Below are 26,557 nucleotides of genomic sequence, written 5' to 3'. Positions count from 1 at the left end.
ATAATGTAATGGTTACTGGCAGGAACTAATTTTTGTGGATGTTCTAGAATATTAAACGCAACTATAAACTGATGGAAAGTACCTCATGTCCTTTGTGTATAATAAACGTGCTCAGTTTAAACTGCTGTCGTATAAAAGGGACACTTGTGGGGAATATAATCAACTCTTAAGTGCCACTTCACAGCACCCTGTTGTTGATTATTAATCTAAAACAGCAACTTTTGTATAGTCTAATAACTGCCTGATTTAATACACTACCTTTACGTCATGTTTTGAACACTCCCCCCACCCCCGGGTTTTTTTTTTTGTAATGTGAATTTTCTCCCTGAAACCTTGATGGATGTAAATGTTTGCAACTCAACTGTATAACATTTTTGCTTCTTCCTAAAAGAAGTATTTTTACCCCAAATGTAGGTCCTGCAGTGCTGAACCCTTGTCAGGATCATCAGTTTGGCGAGCAGAAGGCGCTATTTTATTTTACTCAAATGCCAGAAGTTGTTTCGAAGACAAACAGGAAAAGGCGATTTAACTCTCATCTAAACATCGACACCCAGGACAGATTGTGTTTAAAGCTCTTGTAGCAGAAGCCCAAGTTCAAATTGTTAAATCTGCTTTTTTTTTTTCTAACTCTGTTTTGTTCTTTTAAAAGCAGATGCATGTACGCTTTTTTTTTTTTTTAAGATATTTTTTGGGCTTTTTTCACCTTTATTGGATAGGACAGTATAGAGACAGGAAATGAGTGGGAGAGAGACAGGGAGGGATCGGGAAATGACCTCGGGTCCCCGGATTTATGGTATGGCGTCTTATCCACCTGAGCCACGACGCCCCCGCATGTACGCTTTTTACCAAACGGTAATTAAGAACTTTATTATAAACCTGGGTAATCGAAAAAGGTTAGTTCGCTTGGTGGTAAACCGTTTTCTGCTTCTGCACTTTTAAACCGAGGGGTGAATTTGCTCATTAGGAGGATTTCTCTGCAGCGTCGAATCTCATTTAAGCTTGTGTGATCGGGCACTGTGTGTGTGGTGATGGTGGTGGTTGTTGGCGTGCGTGCATGTGTGTGTAAGGTGACACTATCTCCTCTCGATCTCCTCAGCCGGCTGCCACAGAGGATTTCGGTCATCTTCCCCCGGAGCAGAGGAGGAAACGTCTGCAACAGAAGATCGATGACATCAGCAAGGAACTGCAGAAGGAACTAGACCAAAGGTGAGCAGTGTGGCACACGGTCTCCCTGGCAACCATCGCTATGACGACTAGTTGCCAGGGACGGCAAGTTGACCCCTCCCCTCTCCTCCCAGGTTTATCAGGGTCTGGAATGTACTTTTCAAAGCTCAGAGTCTCTAGAAATTCACTGGTGTAAAGGTCTGAATTGAGATCTGTCTCACTGTTTGTGTTGTTTTTATTTTTTATATCTCCTTGTTGATGTTTCTGCAGCGAGGCTCTGGGGAAAATGAAAGACGTTTATGAGAAAAATCCCCAGATGGGTGATCCTGCTAGTCTGGCACCGCAAATCACCCAGACAACCCATAACATCGAAAAGCTCCGAGGGGAACTGAACAAATACGAGGTGCTGAAAGAGCTCATCTGATAACTTTTTATATATGCATTTACACACACGCGCGAGCACACTCTTAATTGTTGTGTTTGTGTATCGTAGTCATGGCTCGCAGGAGCCGGAGGACGCGGAGACGCCACTCTTCGTTACTCCACTCACTCCCTAAACAACAACGGTGGCCACAATGCATACAGGTCAGTGTTATCACCCAGACAAGCTCCAAAAAAAACACGCGTACTCAAGATAAGCTTATCTTCAATCCACATTTGGTTTAGAACAAAGCTGCATCAGTAAGTGGAGGTTGGCTGGAGTCCATATCGTGTGTGTGTCGGGGGGGGGGGGAGATAACGAACCACTGCAATTAAACAGAAATGGTGTGAAGAAATACCCTCAAATTAACATTTGTTATAAATATTACGGGTTAAGTGGTCAGAATTGTGCACGTATACTCTTACCCTCTTAATCCCTAATCTAATCTTTCATTTTTCTACGTCTGTGTCCGAGCGCAAACAGGGACAGCATTAGGTCTGAATTACAGCCCGAAAAATAGGCTTGCTGCAGGAAACCATTTAAGGCTCCGGTGCCACAACGCGAGAACTATTACCCCTTTTCCACCAAATCAGTTCCAGGGCTGGTTCGGGCCAGTGCTAGTCTGGTTAACACCGACCATATCACAAGTGAAATATGGTCTGGAATCCGCCTATTGAATTTCTCGTAGGGGAGGTGTGGTTTACGATAGTCAACGGCCATTTATTGGACGTTGCGAAAGACTATCATTTGGCGAATACGTAGCCCATGGCCAATCATGGCATTTGTACCCGGTGACGTAGTTAGAGCGACGAAGAAGAGAAGGAAAGAGAAAGAGAAGGCAAAACAAAAATAGACTGTAACGCCAAACGCTGTTCTTTTTTTTTAAAACAAACTTTCGCTCTAAACTATTCAGAACAGTGTCTAAAGCTTGATCGAAAGTTTGGTTCGTATCGCTCGCCGCCATGTTAAATGTGATCCGTAAACAGTCCCAAATAAACTACAAGCTTCCGTTTGTCGAGTAGTACACGTCACCGTCTTTCCACCCCTCCCCACTCTCTGATTGGCTCCCTAACTCAGGCGAGCCTTTAGACCATAGTTTCCATGCTGTCTTTTCAGATCGGAACGATTGTGCAAAGCAGCATGGGATTTCCCAGGCTAGGCCAGTGCTGGTGCTGGTTCACAACTCGTTCAACTTGCGAGCCAGCTGAGAACCAGTTTGCTTTTCCATAGCTCACGGTGCTAAGGGAAGAAACGTCAGTTACGTCGCTGTATACGTCAGTTACGTCGCTGTATACGTCAGTTACGTCGCTGTATACGTCAGTTACGTCGCTACATTTGCATAAACCTTGGCGCGAATATCGAAGCGAAAACAACACGGAAGCAGCAGCAGCAACAACTACAATAATAATAATGGATGACTTCGCGTTTGTACAGCTGCGGCTTCTCGTCGCTTAAAAATGGCGACCTTTCGCGGTCTTATTGTTGTTGGTCTTAACAACTCCGCCCCTCCGCTGACATAATCGGTTCTTTGCTCTGGCCCAGCAGAGAGTTGGTGCTAGCCTGGAACCGGTTTTTCTGGCCCCAGAGCCAGTTCTTTGTCAGTGGAAACAGAAAACCCGGTTCCAAACTAAGCACTGGCCCCGAACCAGCCCTGGAACTGCTTTGGTGGAAAACGGGCATATGACTACACCTGAATGTAGTTCCAGTCTGGAGCAGAAACGCCACAACTATAATCCTGATTATAATATCGCTTGATCCTGACACTCAGGGAAATAAACGCATCCAATTTAGGAATAGTCATGGAAGTTTTTTCCAAGTAGTAGCACATTATTCCGGGTCACACTCAGCGCTCGAAACTAACGGTGTCCCGGGGACCATAAAAAATGTCATCGGGACACAAAATTATCATATCTGGGACAATCCCGGGACAATGGAAAAAAAAATAGATCTAGAAAAAAAGTTCTACATTAATATTATTTACAAAGCCGTAACACATACGTAGACATTCACCTAATTTGTCAATTTTAATTTTAAAACGTTAACAGTGAAAAATACATAGTAGCTACACTTTCGATGCACCTGCATCCGTAGGCTACAGAGCAGCGCATTCTGTTCTAGAATCTTCGGCCGGAGTCCGCATTATATGGACTCGGAATGGAATTGCTAGCGCACACGCTGCGCCGACTCTTGCCAGAACAAAAATGCTGAAGTGGTTGAAGCGGACCGACCGCGGGGAAGAAACTGAAAGCCCAGACATAACGTCTCCGGGACCTTCAGGATCCAAAGTGTCATCGCCTGGTCTGCAGGCAACGCTAGCAACTGAATGAGCTTAATGAACACTGTTAGACACGTTATAAAATACAACAGGAATGATGTGGATGATATTGACGGAAGATACCGTTCAACAGAATAAGTGAGTTTTCTTGGTGTCTTTCTAGTTCAGAAAGTTTAGTCAGTCAGCAGCACAACTAGGCTCGGACCTGCTGGCACTATGCTGATGCTGCTAACATTTCCACCCGGCAGCGAAAGTTCATAAAATGGATAACGGAAAGTTCATAAAAATGGATAACGGTAATGGTGAAAATGATAAGTTGGCCTTATATATGCCAACAGATATTCAAGGTATAAGTAGATGAAATGAACATAAAAGGGGTCTTATTTTCAACTAAAGTGTACTGCAGATGTAGGGAGTTGAAACATTTTCTGAATGAGCTAGTTGGCCCCTTTAAATAAACGGGTATCTATTCATACAGTGAGATCGCCAAAGTTTAATAAACTGAAAATGCAATAACTGTAATTTTGAAGTAGATGATGTATAGGACATGTGTCGCTTGTGTCTTGTGACTTATTGTAAAAATGATATAAAGGGTTCAAAATCGCATAGTTACAAATATAATAGTAACTTCATATGATAATATTAACCACTGGTTATTTCAGAGAGGAAAAAAATGGGGACACTGTTGCTTCCATTCGGGACAATACAACACAGAATTCGGGACCACTGGGGGGGACACAGAAAAAAAGTTAATTTCGAGCCCTGGTCACACTGTACTTCAAAACAACCCATGTACACACTCCAGTGGTTGATAGAATACGGATGGGTCACGGACTATGGAAATATAATAAAAAAAAAAAAAAAAAAGATACAAAATACGTCGTGGTTACGGATTTTAATACGGATCCATCACAGATGCTAATAATTTACGGATTGGTCACGGACGTTTCAGTATATTACAGATCGGTTACCGATTTCATACGTATGATGCCTCACGGATCAAAAATTAAGACGTCTAAAACAAATGTTTGGACTGCCGAAGTTCATCATTTAAAATATCTTACCTGCATTTCTAGGTTTATTAATTGGCTATTGATATTTAATGGAAAATCACACATCCGTGAATGAATAAAAGATCCGTGCTTTGTATTATATTTTTGATTTATTTTCCGTGAATCCGTATTCCATGACTTCATGATGCAACAAGAATGTACAAATATGTTCAGGGAAAAATAGCGTGTGCTCAGACAACGTCACAAATGGAAACAATTACCCGATTGGTCAGATGTTTTATGGGATCAGGTCCAGGCCTGGAAAAATGGCTCCAGAAGCAATCTCACCGATACGGATAAACCCAGGCCTGGGCTAGAGGGATCGCTATCGGTCTGGTGTGAGCATCAACCACATAACTGCAGGGGACGGAGTTATTTATAGTTGTAGTTATCGGTGTTGTGGGACCGGGACTTTAACTGATGCTTCTCTTCGACTTCTGTTGGTTTTTTTTTTTTTTTTCCCCCTCCCCCATTTGCAGTTTTCTGATGCGTATGTTCACAAACTGTTGTTGAGAAGACGTGCTTTCGGGTTGAATCATGCTGTACAACTGCAAGCACAGTTCAATGTCGTTGAATAATAAGGGAAATAAACCAAACATTAGTTTTGAGTCATGTGTATAAAGATCAATCATTATTATTTCTTATTTAAAAAAAAAAAAAGTTTGTCAGACTTTCGCAACTTTTTACGAGCGATCAGAAAACCTCCTGCGGTTTACAGCTGGACAAAACCGACCCGATTTGTTTTAAAATCCAGTTACAGACAACACGAGTGACGTTTCTTTTCTGCCTGTTAGTCTGTTTGCATCTGACTTTGTATGAAATTGATACTTTTGATTCATTTTCTATTTACTTTTCACACTGCAGGTGTTTAAGTGATTGGCTGAGCAGGGTATACATAGTTTTCACTGACGTCACGGCGTTCCGGGGAACGCCCTCCAGCCGCCATCTTGTGGGTCAAACAAAACGGACCATCGCCATTATCGGCTACGTTATCTCGGACGAATTTATGAAGTTATATAGTCAGTTTTCTAAAATAAAGATCAATGTCGGCAAAATCAAGCAAACAGAAGTACGACCCTGATTCCAAAAAAGTTGGGGCAAAGTACAAATTGTAAATAAAAACGGAATGCAATGATGTGGAAGTTTCAAAATTCCATATTTTATTCAGAATAGAACATAGATGACATATCAAATGTTTAAACTGAGAAAATGTATCATTTAAATAGAAAAATTAGGTGATTTTAAATTTCATGACAACAACACATCTCAAAAAAGTTGGGACAAGGCCATGCTTGCCACTGTGAGACATCCCCTTTTCTCTTTACAACAGTCTGTAAACATCTGGGGACTGAGGAGACAAGTTGCTCAAGTTTAGGGATAGGAATGTTAACCCATTCTTGTCTAATGTAGGATTCTAGTTGCTCAACTGTCTTAGGTCTTTTTTGTCGTATCTTCCATTTTATGATGCGCCAAATGTTTTCTATGGGTGAAAGATCTGGACTGCAGGCTGGCTAGTTCAGTACCCGGACCCTTCTTCTACACAGCCATGATGCTGTAATTGATGCAGTGTGTGGTTTGGCACTGTCATGTTGGAAAATGCAAGGTCTTCCCTGAAAGAGACGTCGTCTGGATGGGAGCATATGTTGCTCTAGAACCTGGATATACCTTTCAGCATTGATGGTGTCTTTCCAGATGTGTAAGCTGCCCATGCCACACGCACTAATGCAACCCCATACCATCAGAGATGCAGGCTTCTGAACTGAGCGCTGATAACAATTTGGGTTGTCCTTCTCCTCTTTAGTCTGAATGACACGGCGTCCCTGATTTCCATAAAGAACTTCAAATTTTGATTCGTCTGACCACAGAACAGTTTTCCACTTTGCCACAGTCCATTTTAAATGAGCCTTGGCCCAGAGAAGACGTCTGCGCTTCTGGATCATGTTTAGATACGGCTTCTTCTTTGAACTATAGAGTTTTAGCTGGCAACGGCGGATGGCACGGTGAATTGTGTTCACAGATAATGTTCTCTGGAAATATTCCTGAGCCCATTTTGTGATTTCCAATACAGAAGCACGCCTGTATGTGACGCAGTGCCGTCTAAGGGCCCGAAGATCACGGGCACCCAGTATGGTTTTCCGGCCTTGACCCTTACGCACAGAGATTCTTCCAGATTCTCTGAATCTTTTGATGATATTATGCACTGTAGATGGTGATATGTTCAAACTCTTTGCAATTTTACACTGTCGAACTCCTTTCTGATATTGCTCCACTATTTGTCGGCGCAGAATTAGGGGGATTGGTGATCCTCTTCCCATCTTTACTTCTGAGAGCCGCTGCCACTCCAAGATGCTCTTTTTATACCCAGTCATGTTAATGACCTATTGCCAATTGACCTAATGAGTTGCAATTTGGTCCTCCAGCTGTTCCTTTTTTGTACCTTTAACTTTCCCAGCCTCTTATTGCTCCTGTCCCAACTTTTTTGAGATGTGTTGCTGTCATGAAATTTCAAATGAGCCAATATTTGGCATGAAATTTCAAAATGTCTCACTTTTGACATTTGATATGTTGTCTATGTTCTATTGTGAATACAATATCAGTTTTTGAGATTTGTAAATTATTGCATTCCATTTTTATTTACAATTTGTACTTTGTCCCAACTTTTTTGGAATTGGGGTTGTATATAGATACATTAGACGACATCTCACGACAACGGTATGCAGCCAAACTGGCCTTGATTGGGGGAATCGACCCCTACAAAGTGGACAAAGATGCATTTTCAAGTGACTATGCAGGGCTGCCATCCATATCGTACCCTGATATTGTGAATTATTTCGTGAATAGTAAAAGTGCCTACACACTTGACGACCTCAAAGCATACAAGTTGCTGGAGTCATACAATTATTTTGTCTGTGGCTGAGTCCGTGAAGTCCACCATATAAAAACAAGTGACAGTCGTGTCCTAATTACAGCCAAGGTATGTAAACATTGGAAATAGAAATAGAAACGTGACAAACGAGCAATATTAAGTGTACATTACAATGTAAACGTACACTCGGTGGTTCCAGTTAGGCATTCTCCAGAGATTGTTTACACGATGTTTTGGTTTCCAAAAACAAACTTAAACACAATTGATTGTTTATTTAAACAACTTACCACTTATAAAATGATCGGAGCAGACTTTGCTGTGTTTGGAAGGCTGATAATCCTTGTGGTTGATTCTCGCAAGCCATAGATTTCTCCTTTGTATGCTGAGTTTCTTTGTTTGCTCGCCTTCGTGCTCCCGTACAGTGGGAATTCCATAAAAGCTCCGCTTGACTTCATCATCTGACCTATTACGACAGCCGTGAATACAACAGGTGTGCACCATTGCTAGCTTTAAATAGCCTGCTTGGGTTCTTTTGAAGACTTTGTACTCGCGCGTTACAATGTGTGCTCAGTGACCCGTACGGTAAGCTTGACCCACAAGATGGCCGCCACTAGGGAATCCCCGACACTGTGACGTCATGTGAAAACTATGTATAAGGCTGAATACTACAACGGGGGGGAAAAAAAAAGGAAACCAAGTGTCCTCACAAAAATGCCCATTTTTTTTGTGTATCAGGTGCTTATTTTCTCGTGTGTTCATCGGTGCAAATCTTCAGAACGCATAGGATTTAAAGTAGAACTGAAGGCAAATTCTTTTTATCAAAATTCTATCTCATTTTATTAAATATCGGAATGCATTTCTGATCGCTATTTTGTCGCTGCTATAGCAAGTTGAGTGTTTGAAATATGCTCTGTGATATATCAGTCCATGTGTCAAAGCAATGGCTGTAAACGACATTCGTTGAGACCTGTGCGAGACTTCGTAGGACGGAAGTAAAACGTACAGCAGAAATCAACGTGACCAACATCCGCGCCCTCTTTCGAATGCTGACGTAATCAAGCCGGAAGTTTTCCCTGTGTCCGAAATCACTCCCGACTCACTATATAGGGCGCTATATAGCGGTGGCGCCATTTTGTAGTGCTGTCCGAAACCTTAGTGAGGATTATGTAGGAAATGTACTCAGTATAATATGTATTTATCACAAAAATACATGCATTTATTATTTTGAAAACCCAGCAGCCGCCTGATCCGGCACGTTTTAATTGCGCGACAGTAATGATGTAAATACCAGCATGACGGACTCGTCCTTATCCTGTCATCTTTCCAACTCTTTTCTACTCCACGTTGGTTCCAAGTCATGTGGAATAATCTCCATCACTGATGATGAAGCTGGCAAATCTCGAAATTAATCTAAATTGGAATGATATGGCGATTGGGCTGCTGTGTAAACAGTTTTTAAAATGGCGGCGCTGACGCTTCATGTTTGAAGTCTCGCACAAGTCTCGTGAAGATCGTGCGGATAAGTGACGCCTGCCGTGGACCGTACGAACTACATTCAACATGGCTACAAACCGAAAAGGCCGATAAGTGTAATACAGTGCTGAGCGTAAATGAGTACACCCCCTTTTAAACAATATCTCAATGAACACAAACAATTTCCAAAATGTTGACAAGACAAAGTTTAACATAACATCTATTTAACTTATAACGGGAAAGTAAGGTTAATAATATAACTTGGATTACGCATTTTCTCAGTTTTACTCAAATTAGGGTGGTGCAAAAATGAGTACACCCCACTGAAAGTCTCTGGAGCGAAGCTAAATTATAGACTAGAAATGTCTAATTTAACAAGCATTCAATCACAGGCGAGTCTAATTAGTCATTACACAGGTGTCCAGCAGACAGTTGACTATAAAAAGGTGTTACTTAAAGAAAAACCCTTCCCATTTCATGCTGTCAGCAACGGCACCACATGGAAGAGAAATGACACAAGATCTGAGAAAGAAAATAATTTCTTTCCACCACAAAGGTGAAGGCTACAGGAAGATCAGCAAAGCTTTACTTATCAGTCAGAATACTGTAGCAAAAGTGGTACAAAAATTTAAGAAAGATGGAACCGCAACCATCTCACAGAGACGTCCAGGTCGTCCACGGAAGTTAACACCTCGACAGGAGCGTCTTCTGATGAGAAGGGTTGAAGAAAATCGGCATGCAAGTTCACTGCAGTTATCTAAAGAAGTAGAAAGCCAAACTGGGGTGACTATTTCCCGTGACACAATACGGCGTACACTGCAGAGGAATGGCATGCATGGATGCCGTCCATGAAAGAAGCCTCTCCTAAAGCCCAGGCACAAAAAAGCCCGCCTAGAGTTTGCCAGGGCCCATGCTGACAAAGATGAAGACTACTGGGACTCTATACTCTGGAGTGATGAGACCAAGATAAATGTTTTTGGAACTGATGGCTTCAAAACTGTATGGTGTCGCAAAGGTGAGGAATACAAAGAAAACTGCATGGTGCCTACAGTGAAACATGGTGGTGGCAGCGTCCTTATGTGGGGCTGCATGAGTGCTGCTGGTGTCGGGGAGCTGCATTTCATTGATGGCATCATGAATTCACAGACGTATTGCTCTATACTGAAAGAGAAGATGCTACCATCACTCCGTGCCCTTGGTCGCCGTGCACTTTTCCAACATGACTAAACACACATCTAAGGCCACTGTTGGATTTCTGAAGAAGAACAGGGTGAAAGTGATTCAGTGGCCAAGTATGTCTCCTGATCTGAACCCAATCAAACACCTATGGGGAATTCTGAAGAGACAAGTTGAGCATCGCTCTCCATCCAGCATCCAGTCACTAAAAGAGGTCACTGTTGAAGAATGGAAAAAGATTGATGTTGCAAAATGTCGCCAGCTTGTTCATTCCATGCCTAGAAGACTTGGTGCTGTCATTAAAAATCATGGAGGCCATACAGAGTGCTAGATGTCGTAGTTTTTGTTGTGGGGTGTACTCATTTTTGCACCACCCTAATTTGAGTAAAACTGAAAAATGTGTAATCTAAGTTATATTATTAACCTTACTTTCCCGTTATAAGTTAAACAGATGTTATATTAAACTTGTCAACATTTTGGAAATTGTTTGTGTTCATTGAGATATTGTTTAAAATGTTACTTTTCAAAAGGGGTGTACTTATTTATGCTGAGCACTGTATAGTATGCCAATACGAGTCATGATATAAGGTTAATAAAACCGAAAACGTAATTGAATAACACTTTAATTATAGCCTGGCAAGCCAGACTAAATGTGAATATTTAGTCTGGTCTCGGTCGTAGACATTTCCGAAGGGTGTGGGAGGAACAACCCGCTGTCTTTCAAACTGTCTCTGTGCGTATAGGCCAACGCTCTGACCAATCAGCGCAACAGTGACTGTGACGTAGTCAGAGCGACAGAAAGCAGTGGGGGAGGCCTTGAAATAAATCATTTTTCAAAATGCGTATTAATTAATAAACAGGTTCTAGATATTAAGAGGTTTGGAGATGATGACCACAAGTTTGGAGTCTGTACCACATACTTAACATGCACGTGTTTTTTTTCAAGTGTTTTTCAAGGGTTTGCTTAAACTGTTTTTGAGAGTTTTTATTTAGTGGTGTTTGGTGAAATAATTTCCCTTAAATTTAAAATAACGGGAAAATAAGAAACAATCAAAAGGTAATGTTTCAAAGCTGTTTATTAATTCTTCGTACTGCACAAACTAGCCCCATCCTTTTGGCTACGAGCGGAGCCAGCTGGTAGATCAGACTTAGCCATAGCCGGTCGGCAAAACAGCGAAAACGTCCTTCTTGAAAAGGAATGAGCGGAGAGCCTCTTCCTGCTCATGTTTCAACGAAAACTCCAAGTCTAATTCTTCTAAAACTGATTCCAAAGCGGAGTCAAACGAGCGCTGTTCAATTAATAGCCGTAGCCATCTTTCCTGTTGCGCTTTCTCCAGCGTCGCGCAGCCTTGTCGTCACTCCTGCAAAAGCCCGCCCAAAGAATCCAAACAAAAACCTTGCGTTGTGATTGGCGGGCAGGATTTGATGCCCGGGGTGTTTTGTTGATATGGTGCGAGGCTAGACCCACTCGTAGGCAAAAATATTTTTGGCCGCTAGGCGGGTGGGTCTAGTTTACTAGGCTACGTTAATTACGAAATAAAGCAAGTTTAAAAATGACTTCAGTTCCCCTTTAATTTTTCCAGTTCTACAGCGATGTCCTTTGGCTCAGTTTGTTCCTCGTGGCTTGATTTAGCAGCTCACATCTACAGAAAAATAACGCAACCCTAAATCATGGATGCAAACGGCACGCCTTTTGGTGGATGCCGCCTTTTTCACGGCTGTCTAGGGGACTTGTGTGAATCGCGCAGATCCGATGAGGTTTTATTTTTTTTTTGGGGGGGGGGCATTGGAGTGTCTGATTTATAATTTCACCAGAGTAAATTCTGTATTAAAATTGCTAAATAAGCAAATGCCGTTACAGTCCATGAAACACAGGAAGTATAAGTATGAGAAGAAAACAGTAAATCAGAAAGCTGCGCACGTAAAGCTAATTGGCTGCGCGCCATTATCTGCTGCTGGCTGCACTTCACTGCACGCGCAAGGATTTCCATCAGTCCAACGCAAGTTACGTAATTGGCTTTACGTGCGCAGCTTTCTGATTTACTGTCTTCTTCTCATACTTATACTTCCTATGTTTCATGGACTGTAACGGCATTTGCTTATTTAGTAATTTTAATACAGAATTTACTTTGATGAAGTTATAATCAGACACTCCAACCCCCCCCCCCCCCCCCCCCCAAAAAAAAAAAACTCATCGGATCTGCGCGATTCACACAAGTCCTCCAGACAGCCGTGAAAAAGGCGGCATCCGCCAAAAGGCGCGCCGTTTGCATCCATGCTAAATACACTGTGTGTTTGGTTCAGTTCGTGCAGTCGGGTCGATTCAGAGTCAAATCTCTTGAAAGAGAGCATTTGGCTCAGATGCTCTCTGACTGCTTGTTTGTACAGGAGTCTGATTGCTGTGTACTTAACTGACTGAAGCATCACACCAGCAGGGAAAAAAACGCACCGACACAACTAGTCTAGAATATTTAAGGTGTAAAATCAGGCATTAGCATAGCTGCCAACTACTACGAATAAATCGTATTTATTACGATTTGTCGTTTTGATTACGAAAATACGAATTTACTACAATAAAATACGATTTTGCCAATTTTCATGGGTCATTTTCAAAGTCCGTCACCGGTGGGATTCATATTTGATAAACCACCGCTTCGTTCCAAGCGGCAGATACTACGCCAAATTTCATTGGCTATTGCTTGTTCTCTCAGCCAATCAATGATGCTATTAGATCATCCATGGCACGCTATCGTCTGGCCTTTGTTCACGAAGTTTCTGAACAAAGCATGGCGTTTCAAGCTTTTGTTATGAAGATGTAGCGTAGTACTAATCTCTAAAGAAAGCATGGCTAAGGGGAAGGGCCAGCACTTCAAGGACTCGTACCGAGAGGAGTTTCCCTTCATTTCTAAGTCAAGTAAGGGCGATCACTACGCGTTTTGTGCTCCATGTCGGCGAGACATTTCTATCAGTCATGGTGGGCGTTCTGATATCGTAACGCGTGAAAACCTCCCTTCACAAGGAAAGCACGGACAATATTTCAAAGACTGCAAAACTAACGAAATGGGTGGCCACTTCGAATGAACTGTCAACAATCCGGGCCGAATGTTTGTTCACGTCTTTTTTCATTGAACACAACATTCCCCTAGCCGTTGCTAGTCATGTTGGGCCCTTGCTCAGAAAAGCATTTCCGAACTCTGACGAAGTCAACTGTCGACTGAGTAAGCTCTAGTCCAGGGGTTTTCAAAGTGTGGGAGAGTCAGCCCCCCCCTCAGAGAGCAAATAAACAACAGTGCCCCCCTCACAATTTTTGTTGTTGCTATACTTAATGTTCCATTCATATTAAAAAAAAAAAAAAAGGTTGTTGTACACATTTTTATTTTTTTCTTTTACACATTTTAAACATCTGTGCTTTTCTTTTTAAAACATCTTGTTTTACACATTTTAAACATCTCATAGCATTGTTAGCTAGCACCTCTTGGCAGACAAGACACTGTGGCAGTGGAGCATCTTCAGATCCAGTCCATGAAAATCCAAACTTTAAATAATCGTGGTTATACTTCCTTCTTTTTTCAGTCCCCCAGGATTTCCCCCCCAGGATGCCTTTTTTGTGATTGTTGCGGGCTAAAATGTCTGATGTTGCGGGGGGGGTTCCAAAAAATTGCGATGAAAGTTGCGGTGTTTTTTAGGTTTTTGTTGCGATTACATTGCGGCAGGAAGTGAAAGTTGCGAGAAATTGTTGCGATTTTCTCTTTTTGTGATTAAAATTGAGTGATATGTTAAATATTAAAGTTATTACTGAAAAACTATTGATTAAAAAAAACAAAGACACTGAGAAACGGTCCTATAAACAACTTTACCAATATAAAAGATTACCAGGACTACAAAAATGCAGAAAAATAGGCTTTACTTATCCAAATGCACCTGTTGGTTCAAAAGTTAAAGTGCAGAGAACCTCACAGCACAACATGAAGTTACCTTCAAATATAATATAAATGCCTCAGCTTTCATGTAAGAAAAAAAACTATTAATACTAGTACTGTGTGCAGGCAGTCGCTCCTGAAGACTAAATTAAACAATAATTATAAACTAAAAATAAATGGCTCAGGCTTCATAGAAGAAAAAAACAATTTGAACAGAATCTCACAGTATGATGCTGAAGCTACCTAACAATGGAAAATAAAATACCATTTTGGCAAAAATGTTGGCATCCATTAATTTTCTTGTATTAAGTAAAAAAAAAATAATGTAAAGTGCACACAGTCCTTCACTGTAAACACAACACACTTTCAGTAACAGAATTTAAGCCTACATAAACACTGACTCGCACATGCAGTGTTGCCAGATACTGCTGACTTTTTCCAGTCCAAAATATGTTCAAAATGCACTTAAAACCGCCCAATCTTGCAACACTGCGCGCATGCTGCTTCTCTTAAGGCGGAAGGTAATTTGTCGACGACGCCAACAATTGGTCAAATTTGCGGGAAGGTTACGATGATTGGATATAATTGCAACACCGCCCTGAATTCGTGGGGATTGGTTGAATCGCAACATCGCGAAATCCTGGAGGCTCTGTTTTTTTTTTTGCTTGGCCCAGACTCTTGTCTCCTCACTCACTGTAGCTTTAGGTACTAAAAATCGATCCATTTTGTCTCTGGTAAAGGCTAGCTGAAGTTCGCTAAATGTCCGCAATAGTAACTTATTCTGGCTTATGTTTCCTCACGTTGCCCCCCCCCGAAGAACTCTGGCGCCCCCCAGGGGAGGCGCGCCCCACACTTTGAAAAGCCCTGCTCTAGTCTATTTCTCTAATGTGTACTTTGTCAAAAGTTATATGTGCCAATTGCGTTGTTTGAAGTTTCTGCCTGATTCACTGACTATTTTCATACATTGTTGAAAAGAACTTTGCAAATTAATGTAAGATGATAGTTTAGTTTGTAGAATAAATTTTGTCAAACTATTTTGTTTTAGTGTGATTTTTCAGGGTAGTTTTGCTAGAAAGCTTTGGCAGCGGGGGGGCTTCGCCCCCCCCCCCCCCCCCCCCCCCCCCCACCAAGACTCCGTACCCAACCTTGTATTACTATTTACAATTTCGGAATGTTGGCAGCTATGCATTAGTATGGCAGGTAAATCAGCCATGACTAGTTTCACACCCTGATTTCCACGATTCTGAGCGGTAACTCATTTTTATTACTGGGGCTAAATATTCAACACACCATTGTGACCTGTACAGCCTGTCTGGTTGTCACCCGCTGTCAGTAGGCAGGCAGCTTCATTGGCTGACTTTCATTTATAAGGCAGTTATTGGTTTGTTACCATCCTATTTATCACTGTTTTCTTGGTCCTCAAATAATAGATATAACCTCAGATCAAACAATATTATTCTTTTTAACGTACCAACTCCTAGAACCAATTCTGGAAAATTAGCCTTTCAATATAATGCCCCCTCAACCTGGAATGAACTCCAGAAACAGTTAAAGCTCGATTTGTTCATTCCATTGACTGATTTTAAGTTACGCATTGCTGACATACTAAAATATCAATGCAAGTGTTTTTAAGGTTAAGACTATTCTACTGAACACATTCAGTGCATTATCTTTTATGTTCATGTTGTGAGTATGCCAGTTTTGGTTTATGTTACCCGTTATGTGCTTGTTTGTGTTCTTATTTCATTGTGTACCTACAGTTGTGTTCAAAATAATAGCAGTGTGTTTAAAAACGTGAGTAAAGCTCAAAATCCTTATAATAGTTTTTATTTCCATGCATTGGGAACACTGCACATTATATTCTACATCAAAACATGAAGAAAAATGTATGAATATTTTAATTACTTTGCAGAAAATGAAGAAAAATGAACATTGGGCTGTTCAAAAAAAATAGCAGTGTCTGCATTTTTCATTACAAACTCCAAATATTTACTGTATAAACTGAAAAAATCTTAAGGATTTAGTATTCTTGTGAATCACTAAACTAATATTTAGTTGTATAACCACGGTTTCTGAGAACTTCTGGCACCTGTGAACAGGTATTCCAGCCCGTAATTGGCTTTACGTGCGCAGCTTACTGATTTACTGTTTGATTTGCTTATTTAGTAATTTTAATACAGAATTTACTTTGATGAAGTTATAATCAGACACTCCAACGCGCCCCCCCCCCCCCCCCCCCCAAAAAAAAAAACTTATCGGATCTGCGCGATTCACACAAGTCCTCCAGACAGCCGTGAAAAAGGCGGCATCCGCCAAAAGGCGCGCCGTTTGCATCCATGCTAAATACACTGTGTGTTTGGTTCAGTTCGTGCAGTCGGGTCGATTCAGAGTCAAATCTCTTGAAAGAGAGCATTTGGCTCAGATGCTCTCTGACTGCTTGTTTGTACAGGAGTCTGATTGCTGTGTACTTAACTGACTGAAGCATCACACCAGCAGGGAAAAAAAACGCACCGACACAACTAGTCTAGAATATTTAAGGTGTAAAATCAGGGATTAGCATAGCTGCCAACTACTACGAATAAATCGTATTTATTACGATTTGTCGTTTTGATTACGAAAATACGAATTTACTACAATAAAATACGATTTTGCCAATTTTCATGGGTCATTTTCAAAGTCCGTCACCGGTGGGATTCGTATTTGATAAACCACCGCTTCGTTCCAAGCGGCAGATACTACGCCAAATTTCATTGGCTATTGCTTGTTCTCTCAGCCAATCAATGATGCTATTAGATCATCCATGGCACGCTATCGTCTGGCCTTTGTTCACGAAGTTTCTGAACAAAGCATGGCGTTTCAAGCTTTTGTTATGAAGATGTAGCGTAGTACTAATCTCTAAAGAAAGCATGGCTAAGGGGAAGGGCCAGCGCTTCAAGGACTCGTACCGAGAGGAGTTTCCCTTCATTTCTAACTTCTGGCACCTGCGAACAGGTATTCCAGCCCAGGATGATTTGACAACATTCCACAATTCCTCTGCATTTCTTGGTTTTGCCTCAGAAACAGCATTTTTGATGTCACCCCACAAGTTTTCTATCGGATTAAGGTCCGGGGATTGGGCTGGCCACTCCATAACTTTCATTTTGTTGGTCTTGAACCCTGATGCTGCTCGCTTACTGGTGTGTTTGGGGTCGTTGTCTTGTTGAAACACCCATTTCAAGGGCATTTCCTCTTCAGCATAAGGCAACATGACCTCCTCAAGTATTTTGATATATGCAAACTGATCCATGATCCCTGGTATGCGATAAATGGGCCCAACACCACAGTAAGAGAAGCATCCCCATATCATGATGCTTGCACCACCATGCTTCACTGTCTTCAGAGTGTACTGCGGCTTGAATTCAGTGTTTGGGGGTCGTCTGCAAAACTGTCTGCGGCTCTTGGACCCAAAAAGAACAATTTTACTTTCATCAGTCCACAAAATGTTTTTCCATTTCTCTTTAGGCCAGTCGATGTGTTCTTTGGCAAATTGTATCCTCTTCAGCACGTCTTTTTTTTTTTTTAACAGTGGAACTTTGCGGGGGCTTCTTGCCGATAGATTAGCTTCACACAGGCATCTTCTAATCGTCACAGTACTCACAGGTAACTTCAGACCGTCTTTGATCACCCTGGAGCTGATCATTGGCTGAGTCTTTGCCATTCTGGCTATTCTTCGATCCATTCGAATGGTAGTCTTCTGTTTTCTTCCACGTCTCTCTGGCTTCGCTGTCCATTTTAAAGCACTGGAGATCATTTTAGCCGAGCAGCCCATCATTTTCTGCACTTCTTTACAGTATACGTTTTACCTCTCCAATCAACGTTTTAATCAAAGCACGCTGTTCTTCTGAACAATGTCTGGAACGACCCATGTTTCTCAGGTTTTCAGAGAGAAATGGATGTACAACATGTGCTGGCTTCATCCTTAAATTAGGGCCACCTGACTGACTGACATCTGTTTTTTTCACAGAATGAATGATCTCACTAATTAAACTCCACACTGCTATTATTTTGAACACGCCCCTTTCACTTAATTATTCGATTACACAGACTCAGGAGCATGCATATCATGAATGTTGGGTCTGTTGGTTTTCTATGACTCTACTACACCTACTGGTAAATTATTTGCCATGTAGTAATATAATTTCCACCAAAAACAGTGATTGATCTGGTTAGTCATGTTGGACTGCTATTATTTTGAACACAGGTGTATCTCTTCTGGTAATTTCTGCTCTCTTGCTGTCCTGCTTGTCTCAACCTATGTGTATTTTAAGCTATGTGTCTCTTGTTCAACATGTTATTTATGTGTCCTGCCTGTCTTTTAACCTGTTGTGTGTTTTAAGTTGTGTGTATCTTGTTGCCCTGCATGGTATGTTTTTGTCCTGCTTGTTTTATAAAGTTGTGTGTGTTGTCCAGTATGATCTGCTCACGCCCTGCCATTCTTTTAAGTTATGCATATCTTGCTTATGTCCTGCATGTTTTAATTACCGTATTTTCTGGACTATAGAGCACACCTGTATATAAGCCGCATCCACTCTATTTTTAAAAAAAAATAAATAAAAAAAAAGATATACAAGCCGCACCGGGCTATAAGCCGCAGATATCTATGTTGAAAAATTAGATATTTACTGCATGTACAGAACGATTTTGTACTGTAAATGTACATGTATGTACCTGAACAGATTCTTTCCGAACAGCGCCTTTTAACACGGCAGCAACTTTGCTGATTAAAACGGAACAGAACCAAGAGAAAATAACCGGTATTTATTTACCTTCATTTCTCCTGTGTTTGAAACCACGAGTCACTTGAATCATCTTCGCTGGATTTGAAAATAATTACCAGTTAGTAATTTGTCGTGCGTGTTCTATCTGCTAAAGATCTGCTAATTCTTCTTTGCATTGATTTTTCGTCTATCTTATTTTTGATTCTACTTCCGGTTAGAGCGCCCCTAGCGGTGGAAGAAAAATCCACAGAATAGCCGCACCTTTGTATAAGCCGCATGGTTCAAAACCTAGGAAAAAAGTAGCGGCTTATAGTCCAGAAAATACGGTATGTCCTGCATGTTTTCATGTCTTAATCTTTTATGTCTTTGCTTTTAATCTTTGCTATACTTTGCTGCTGTGTTTGTCTGCATATCTGCTTTATGTTGTTTGTTTTAGTTTATTGCTGCTTTCTTGGTCAGGGCTCACTTGAAAAAGAGGCAACAGCCTCAATGTGACTACCCTGGTTAAATAAAGGAGAATAATAATTTGTGCAGCTGCTTACCTCTTTGTCAGCGCCGTTCACTCACAAACTCGCGTCTCTCCCGACAGTCCTGATGGAGCTCATTCGGACGAGAGCACCCCCGACACCTCTCAGGCCATCTACGCTGAGTTTGATGATGACTTTGAGGAAGAGGAGCTCTCTGCTCCTATCGGCCAGTGCACAGCTCTCTACAACTTCCCAGGTACAAATCGAAAGGTTGAACACGGCTACAGAAGAGCAATATAAATATTCTCAGCATTCACATGTATCTGTTTATAATTACACAGTCGTGCGAAGATATGAAGTTTATCATCTTCTTCGCTTCGCTCACTCATGAAATATTTTTCAACACAAGATGACCAACTTAATATCTTCACGCCACCGTGTGATGTTCTTTATGATGGACACCTCCACACAAAATGCACAAGTTAATCAAAAGAATTTTCATTTTGAGCCATTTTGACACTCGAAGTGGCGTCGTCGGAGTGAACTATCAGGAATTATGATACATACAGGACACTTTTTTTCTTTTTATCGATTGAATAAAAACGTGTTCTATTCCCTTCTAGCGGGTTTCATTCGTTTGGTTCGATACCATGCAATATTGTTCGCATATCGCTTATCCTACGTGTATTACAACCCCGATTCCAAAAAAGTTGGGACAAAGTACAAATTGTAAATAAAAATGGAATGCAATGATGTGGAAGTTTCAAAATTCCATATTTTATTCAGAGTAGAACATAGATGACATATAAAATGTTTAAACTGAGAAAATGTATCATTTAAAGAGAAAAATTAGGTGATTTTAAATTTCATGACAACAACACATCTCAAAGTTGGGACAAGGCCATGTTTACCACTGTGAGACATCCCCTTTTCTCTTTACAACAGTCTGTAAACGTCTGGGGACTGAGGAGACAAGTTGCTCAAGTTTAGGGATAGGAATGTTAACCCATTCTTGTCTAATGTAGGATTCTAGTTGCTCAACTGTCTTAGGTCTTTTTTGTCGTATCTTCCGTTTTATGATGCGCCAAATGTTTTCTATGGGTGAAAGATCTGGACTGCAGGCTGGCCAGTTCAGTACCCGGACCCTTCTTCTACGCAGCCATGATGCTGTAATTGATGCAGTATGTGGTTTGGCATTGTCATGTTGGAAAATGCAAGGTCTTCCCTGAAAGAGACGTCGTCTGGATGAGAGCATATGTTGCTCTAGAACCTGGATATACCTTTCAGCATTGATGGTGTCTTTCCAGATGTGTAAGCTGCCCATGCCACACGCACTAATGCAACCCCATACCATCAGAGATGCAGGCTTCTGAACTGAGCGCTGATAACAACTTGGGTCGTCCTTCTCCTCTTTAGTCCGAATGACACGGCGTCCCTGATTTCCATAAAGAACTTCAAATTTTGATTCGTCTGACCACAGAACAGTTTTCCACTTTGCCACAGTCCATTTTAAATGAACCTTGGCCCAGAGAAGACGTCTGCGCTTCTGGATCATGTTTAGATACGGCTTCTTCTTTGAACTATAGAGTTTTAGCTGGCAACGGCGGATGGCACGGTGAATTGTGTTCACAGATAATGTTCTCTGGAAATATTCCTGAGCCCATTTTGTGATTTCCAATACAGAAGCATGCCTGTATGTGACGCAGTGCCGTCTAAGGGCCCGAAAATCACGGGCACCCAGTATTGTTTTCCGGCCTTGACCCTTACGCACAGAGATTCTTCCAGATTCTCTGAATCTTTTGATGATATTATGCACTGTAGATGATGATATGTTCAAACTCTTTGCAATTTCACACTGTCGAACTCCTTTCTGATATTGCTCCACTATTTGTCGGCGCAGAATTAGGGGGATTGGTGATCCTCTTCCCATCTTTACTTCTGAGAGCTGCTGCCACTCCAAGATGCTCTTTTTATACCCAGTCATGTTAATGACCTATTGCCAATTGACCTAATGAATTGCAGTTTGGTCCTCCAGCTGTTCCTTTTTTGTACCTTTAACTTTTCCAGCCTCTCACTGCCCCTGTCCCAACTTTTTTGAGATGTGTTGCTGTCATGAAATTTCAGTTGAGCCCATATTTGGCATGAAATTTCAAAATGTCTCACTTTCGACATTTGATATGTTGTCTGTGTTCTATTGTGAATACAATATCAGTTTTTGAGATTTGTAAATTATTGCATTCCGTTTTTATTTACAATTTGTACTTTGTCCCAACTTTTTTGGAATCGGGGTTGTACATCACTCTACCCAGTGGAGAATGAGCGTTGAATATGGTTTACGATATTGCACGGTTGTCAAGACAACATGATGTCACACGTCTGAGAAGTAAACTTCTGCACTAGCAAGCGACTGGGACAATTTGTAAACAAACATGGCCGCCAGGTTCACTTTGTTACTGTAAATGTGGAAGATTTTGAGAGAATTTTGAAAGCGAAAGATGCATTGAACACCTGAAAGGAATGTGTACGTATTATAATAGTTATATAGCGCCTTTCTCAAAACCCAAGGTCGCTTTACAGTTGGGGGGGGAGTCCCCCAAATAGATGTCAGGATGCCATTCCAATGGTGCATCTGCCGCAGTCCCACCAAAAGGCGCACGAAAACGAGTCTCTCACTGCCAGCATAGCCGCCGCGATGCTTCCGGGCAACATCGCTCGGAACATCACGTGAAGCACTAAAGCACCGCTGCACAGAGCGCTGGACAACCACGATGTTAAAATGAGCAACGAGCTCATTGCAGTCCATAGCGAGGAGCACAGGCATCACCCACGGCGAACCAAGGCCTGGACGGAACCGACACCCAAAACTGGGTCCGGAGCTACGCCACAACCGGCGGACAAAAACACTCAATCAAAAACATCAAACTACACACAAACACAAAAAAAAGCTCCGGTGAGAAGCGGCAGCCAGAATGCGCACGACGTACTCTCAACCAGAAACGGAAGGAATAATATTGGCTGGCTTTTTTTAATGGTATATCAGATATATTCCATTCAGCTACTCATCTTGAATTAGTTCAGTATCATGCTACTGAATGGAATATATCTGATATACCACGAAAAAATGCCAGCCAATATTATTCAAATATGTCACTCAGATCCGCGATGTATTTCGGATGAAAAATGCGAGTTTTTCAACACGAGAACATGAATTTTATTCCTCAAAACTTGAACGAGAAATTCAAAAGGCATGTGGGTTTCATGAATGATTTCAAGCATTTTCAATATGCACGCACGCGTGCACACAGACAGCCTTCCTCTTTGAACTTTTTGTGCCGTGTCCAAATCTGCATTGCGGTTGGTGCATTTTTAGAGAATTCTCTCATAAATGCACGCTGCAGTCTTATTCGACTGTGTTCAAGCGTACTCTAACACACACAACGCCTTTTCTTTCCCAGTGAGTGGCGTTTCTATACTTCAAAAGATTAAAAACACAAAATTTTGACCCGCTTCCACACATGCTGTTAAAATTTGAGGTCAACTGAACAAGAATTGGCAAAGATATTAGATTTGAAATTATCTCTTTTTTTTTTTTTTGGAAACAGCCTGTATATCTCTCTGCAGTTCGTTTGAGGTGGTGTAAATTTCAGTGGGTACAGTTTCCAGAGAAACCGGTGTCTTGGAACAGCAGTGCGAGCAACCTGAAGGAGTTTAAACCAGATGACACCAGTTTCATTCACCTCCTGCGTTTAGCTTCAGTGTCCAAAATATGAGTCCGATGGATCGGTTGCAGGATCCAGGGGTCCAAAGATGTAACATAATGAGAAAAATGAACAATTTCACAAAGTTAATTTTGTGAAATTGTGAATGTCATCAGAATCTTTATTATTAGAATATAGAATTATTTATTAGATTTGATCATGAGAACAAATATTTTCGTCATTTTGAGAGATTACCTATTATATTATTCATTTTAACGAATACCCAGATGTATGGTCTTTTTTTTTTTATGTTTTCACATTTATTGTCTTCGAGTTCGTTTTTTTTTTTCTCTCTAATGCCGCTTTTCCACTACCAACGCGGCTGAGCCGTGCCGTGCTGAGTTGGGCTGAGTCGAGCTGAGCGGGGCTGTTGGAGTTGCATTTCGACTACAACCGCGCTGAACCGTGCTGGCTGGAAGTGGGTGGACACATTGGGTGGAGTTAGCGAAAGTGGGTGGACGTCACGTGATGTCGTTAAGCAGCGCAAACAGTGACATCAGTGATCTTTTAAGCGGTAGTCTCACGACCCGGATAGTAAACAATAAACATGGAGGACATGGAGTCGTTAGTGTTGCTGGTCTTGGTGCTGTGGCTTGTTGTCACCGACAACGCCAACAGATACTGGCAAGAGCGTATAGATGAGGCGAGGCGCATAAGGCTTCAGAAATTCTCGTAATTCGTAATTCTTCTCCTTCCGGGTTTACGGTGTTTACAGATCCCAGCGTGCTCGCGGGGCGTGTGTGGGCATGTGAGGACACTCCTCCTCACCAATCAGTGCACAGGGGAGTGTCTGCTCACGCCCCCAGCCTCACTCGGCTCGCTTTGGCTCGCTTCAGCCCCACTCCAAAACCGTGCGGGTTTTAGGGGCTAAGCAGGGCTGAAGCGAGCTGAGTCGTGCTGTTTTTTGGTAGTCGAAACGCGAGCCGTGTCGGGCTGAAGTGAGCTGAATAAGGGTAGTGGAAAAGGGCCATAAATCGCTTTTGAATTCATAGAATCTTCCATTGTGGTGATGTTTTGCAAGCGAAGCATAAAGTCACGCTATCTTCACTGGTCACACAGCGTTTAGCAAGGCTGTTCGTCATATCTATTGTTATTCGTGGGTGCTATTATATTAGCCCCCCTCTAACAGTTCATCAAAGACCTTCACACCATGAAGTGAGTGGAGAAGCAAGTTCGAACCTTTTTGTTTACTGCGCTCGCATGCTTTGTAATCGGATACTGCCATAGCAATTCTTAGACATCGTTGATCGAAATACGTGTTTGGGGTTTCAGAAAACGTGTAATTTTGGGAGCTGTTTACGATGGAATCAAGAAGATTTGGTACCAGAAGAGCATTTGGGATATGAGAATGAGCGTTGTTAAGACGCATCGTACGCGATCCCAAGAAAGCATTTTTCAAAGCAAAATGGCTGAGTCTTCCTGCAATTTTTATCTGCATGTGTTCGGGGTTGAGAATTCAGTGCAATTTTGGAATCGTTATTAGAAGTAGAAAGCTGAAAACTCACGAACGGTAAGTAAATCGTATGGGAACACTCATGTATTTTTTTTTTTTTGGAAGAGAAGTTCAGCTTGTACTGTATGAAGTTCTCCAGGGACGCTTTTAAAGTGGCGCACCGCCATGTTCTAATTCTGGCCCGCCGCCCTTCCCTTGGCTAAAAAATGCATAACTTCATCAGTATACACCAAATAAATCGTAAAGTATTCGCTTTATTATAATTTTGTAACTATTTAACACGCAGAAGACCATTAAACGAATGCACACGGAGCTACCTGAAGTGGCCACGCGATTGCAATAGAAAACCATCCAGCCGGCTGCGTAGAGATTGTGTGACAGAGCTCTGCAGATTGAGGTCGATCCCTGCGTTACACTACACCGCACCACATTACACTATACTGACACATAGTAACGCTGGAAGCGGCAGCTAGCCAGCAGCTAAGTAACTTTGCGGGTGTTTTGTAGCATTATTGTGTAACGGTTACGCTTATCTATCGTCTTGTCTGACCATACAGTTAGAGTAATCATAAAATAGCACACACGCACATTAGTTAAAGGTCCAATGGCATGAAATTTTCACTTTCTGAGGTTTTTTAACGTTAAAATGAGTTCCTCTGACCTTCCACCCCAGTGGCTAGAAATTTCATAATGTGTAAACCAAACTATGCCCAACATTTGAGAATGGCGCGTCAAAACGGTGCGTTGATAAGCTCTTCCCTTTACTACGTCAGCAAGGGAGATGATCCCCACGCCCCCCCCTCTGGATTCCCACCCACTGTATGGATTGCCCGCCCAGTTGTAGTGAGGAGACCATAGAGGGAGGACACAACATGGCATCACCTAAGCGAGCGAAACATGGACATTGCGCTGTACATGGATGTGACAACACAGAAAAGAGTCTGTTTTTACTGCCGACGGGAGAGCCCCTGAAGACGCAGTGGCTTAATTTTATTTACTCCAATAATACGCCGTCGAGTCTACCTAAGACGGTGTATGTTTGTCGGAAGCATTTTCCTGATGAATGTTTCCACAACTTGGGACAGTACAGGGCAGGTTTTGCACATCAACTGTCACTGAAGCCTGGGTCCGTACCAAGCATCCCTGCCGCATCAGCCACAAACACCGAACAAGTAAGTGTATAACTGTTAAGTCGTTTTGCCGTGTTTTAAAATCGGTGCCACGTTAGCCTTGCAATGGCTACATTAGCTGTGCAGCTAACCGCTTCCTGCAGTTAGCCAGGTACTCTGCGCTACAAAACCAAAAAGCATGCAGCATGCTCTGTTATAATAGCCAATCAAAACAGTTTTTACAAAGACACCCACATTCTTTTTTTTTAAGTCACTCGTTCATTTTATTTGTTTGTTTGTTCAGTAAAAACCCAAACATTTGTTGAATTTATTTTATTTCCTCGCTTCGCACCTTAATGACGTCAGCGCGCGGTATTTTTCCCTTCGCGGTTTGTTCCTTCTCTCTCGCCATACTAAGACACCCACATCCGCTTGTTCTGACCCACTGGAGGTAGCGGCACAGTGCTGTTAGCCAGTCAGAGGTAACACGTTTACATGTCATGAATATTAATGATAAGACCCGCCCCCACCCTCTACCCTTCCCCGCCTCCTGCTTCTCATTAGCAAAACGACGCACTGGGAAAAGCGCTGAAATGGGGCTTTCTCCCAGGAGGCTATATCTACATGCCGAGGGTTCATTTCGAGAAAGGCTGCAGATATAACATC

At 41.9% G+C, this 26,557-nt stretch overlaps 1 protein-coding gene across 4 annotated transcripts in view; it reads left to right on the top strand.

The window, feature by feature from the left end:
- Positions 1-26,557, top strand: part of trip10a (thyroid hormone receptor interactor 10a) — a 159,786-nt gene that overhangs the window by 128,071 nt on the left and 5,158 nt on the right. For all 4 annotated transcript variants that reach the window (XM_060942586.1, XM_060942583.1, XM_060942584.1 and 1 more), the window contains 4 exons: positions 1,097-1,206; positions 1,435-1,567; positions 1,658-1,749; positions 19,694-19,827. In XM_060942586.1, coding sequence (XP_060798569.1) covers positions 1,097-1,206; positions 1,435-1,567; positions 1,658-1,749; positions 19,694-19,827 — 469 coding nt within the window. The remainder of the gene's footprint in view (positions 1-1,096; positions 1,207-1,434; positions 1,568-1,657; positions 1,750-19,693; positions 19,828-26,557) is intronic.

Source organism: Neoarius graeffei, chromosome 16, assembly GCF_027579695.1.
Source record: "Neoarius graeffei isolate fNeoGra1 chromosome 16, fNeoGra1.pri, whole genome shotgun sequence".
NCBI lineage: Eukaryota > Metazoa > Chordata > Actinopteri > Siluriformes > Ariidae > Neoarius > Neoarius graeffei.
The sequence above is the reverse complement of the archived record's forward strand: the minus strand, read 5'-3'. Positions and strand labels throughout refer to the sequence as shown.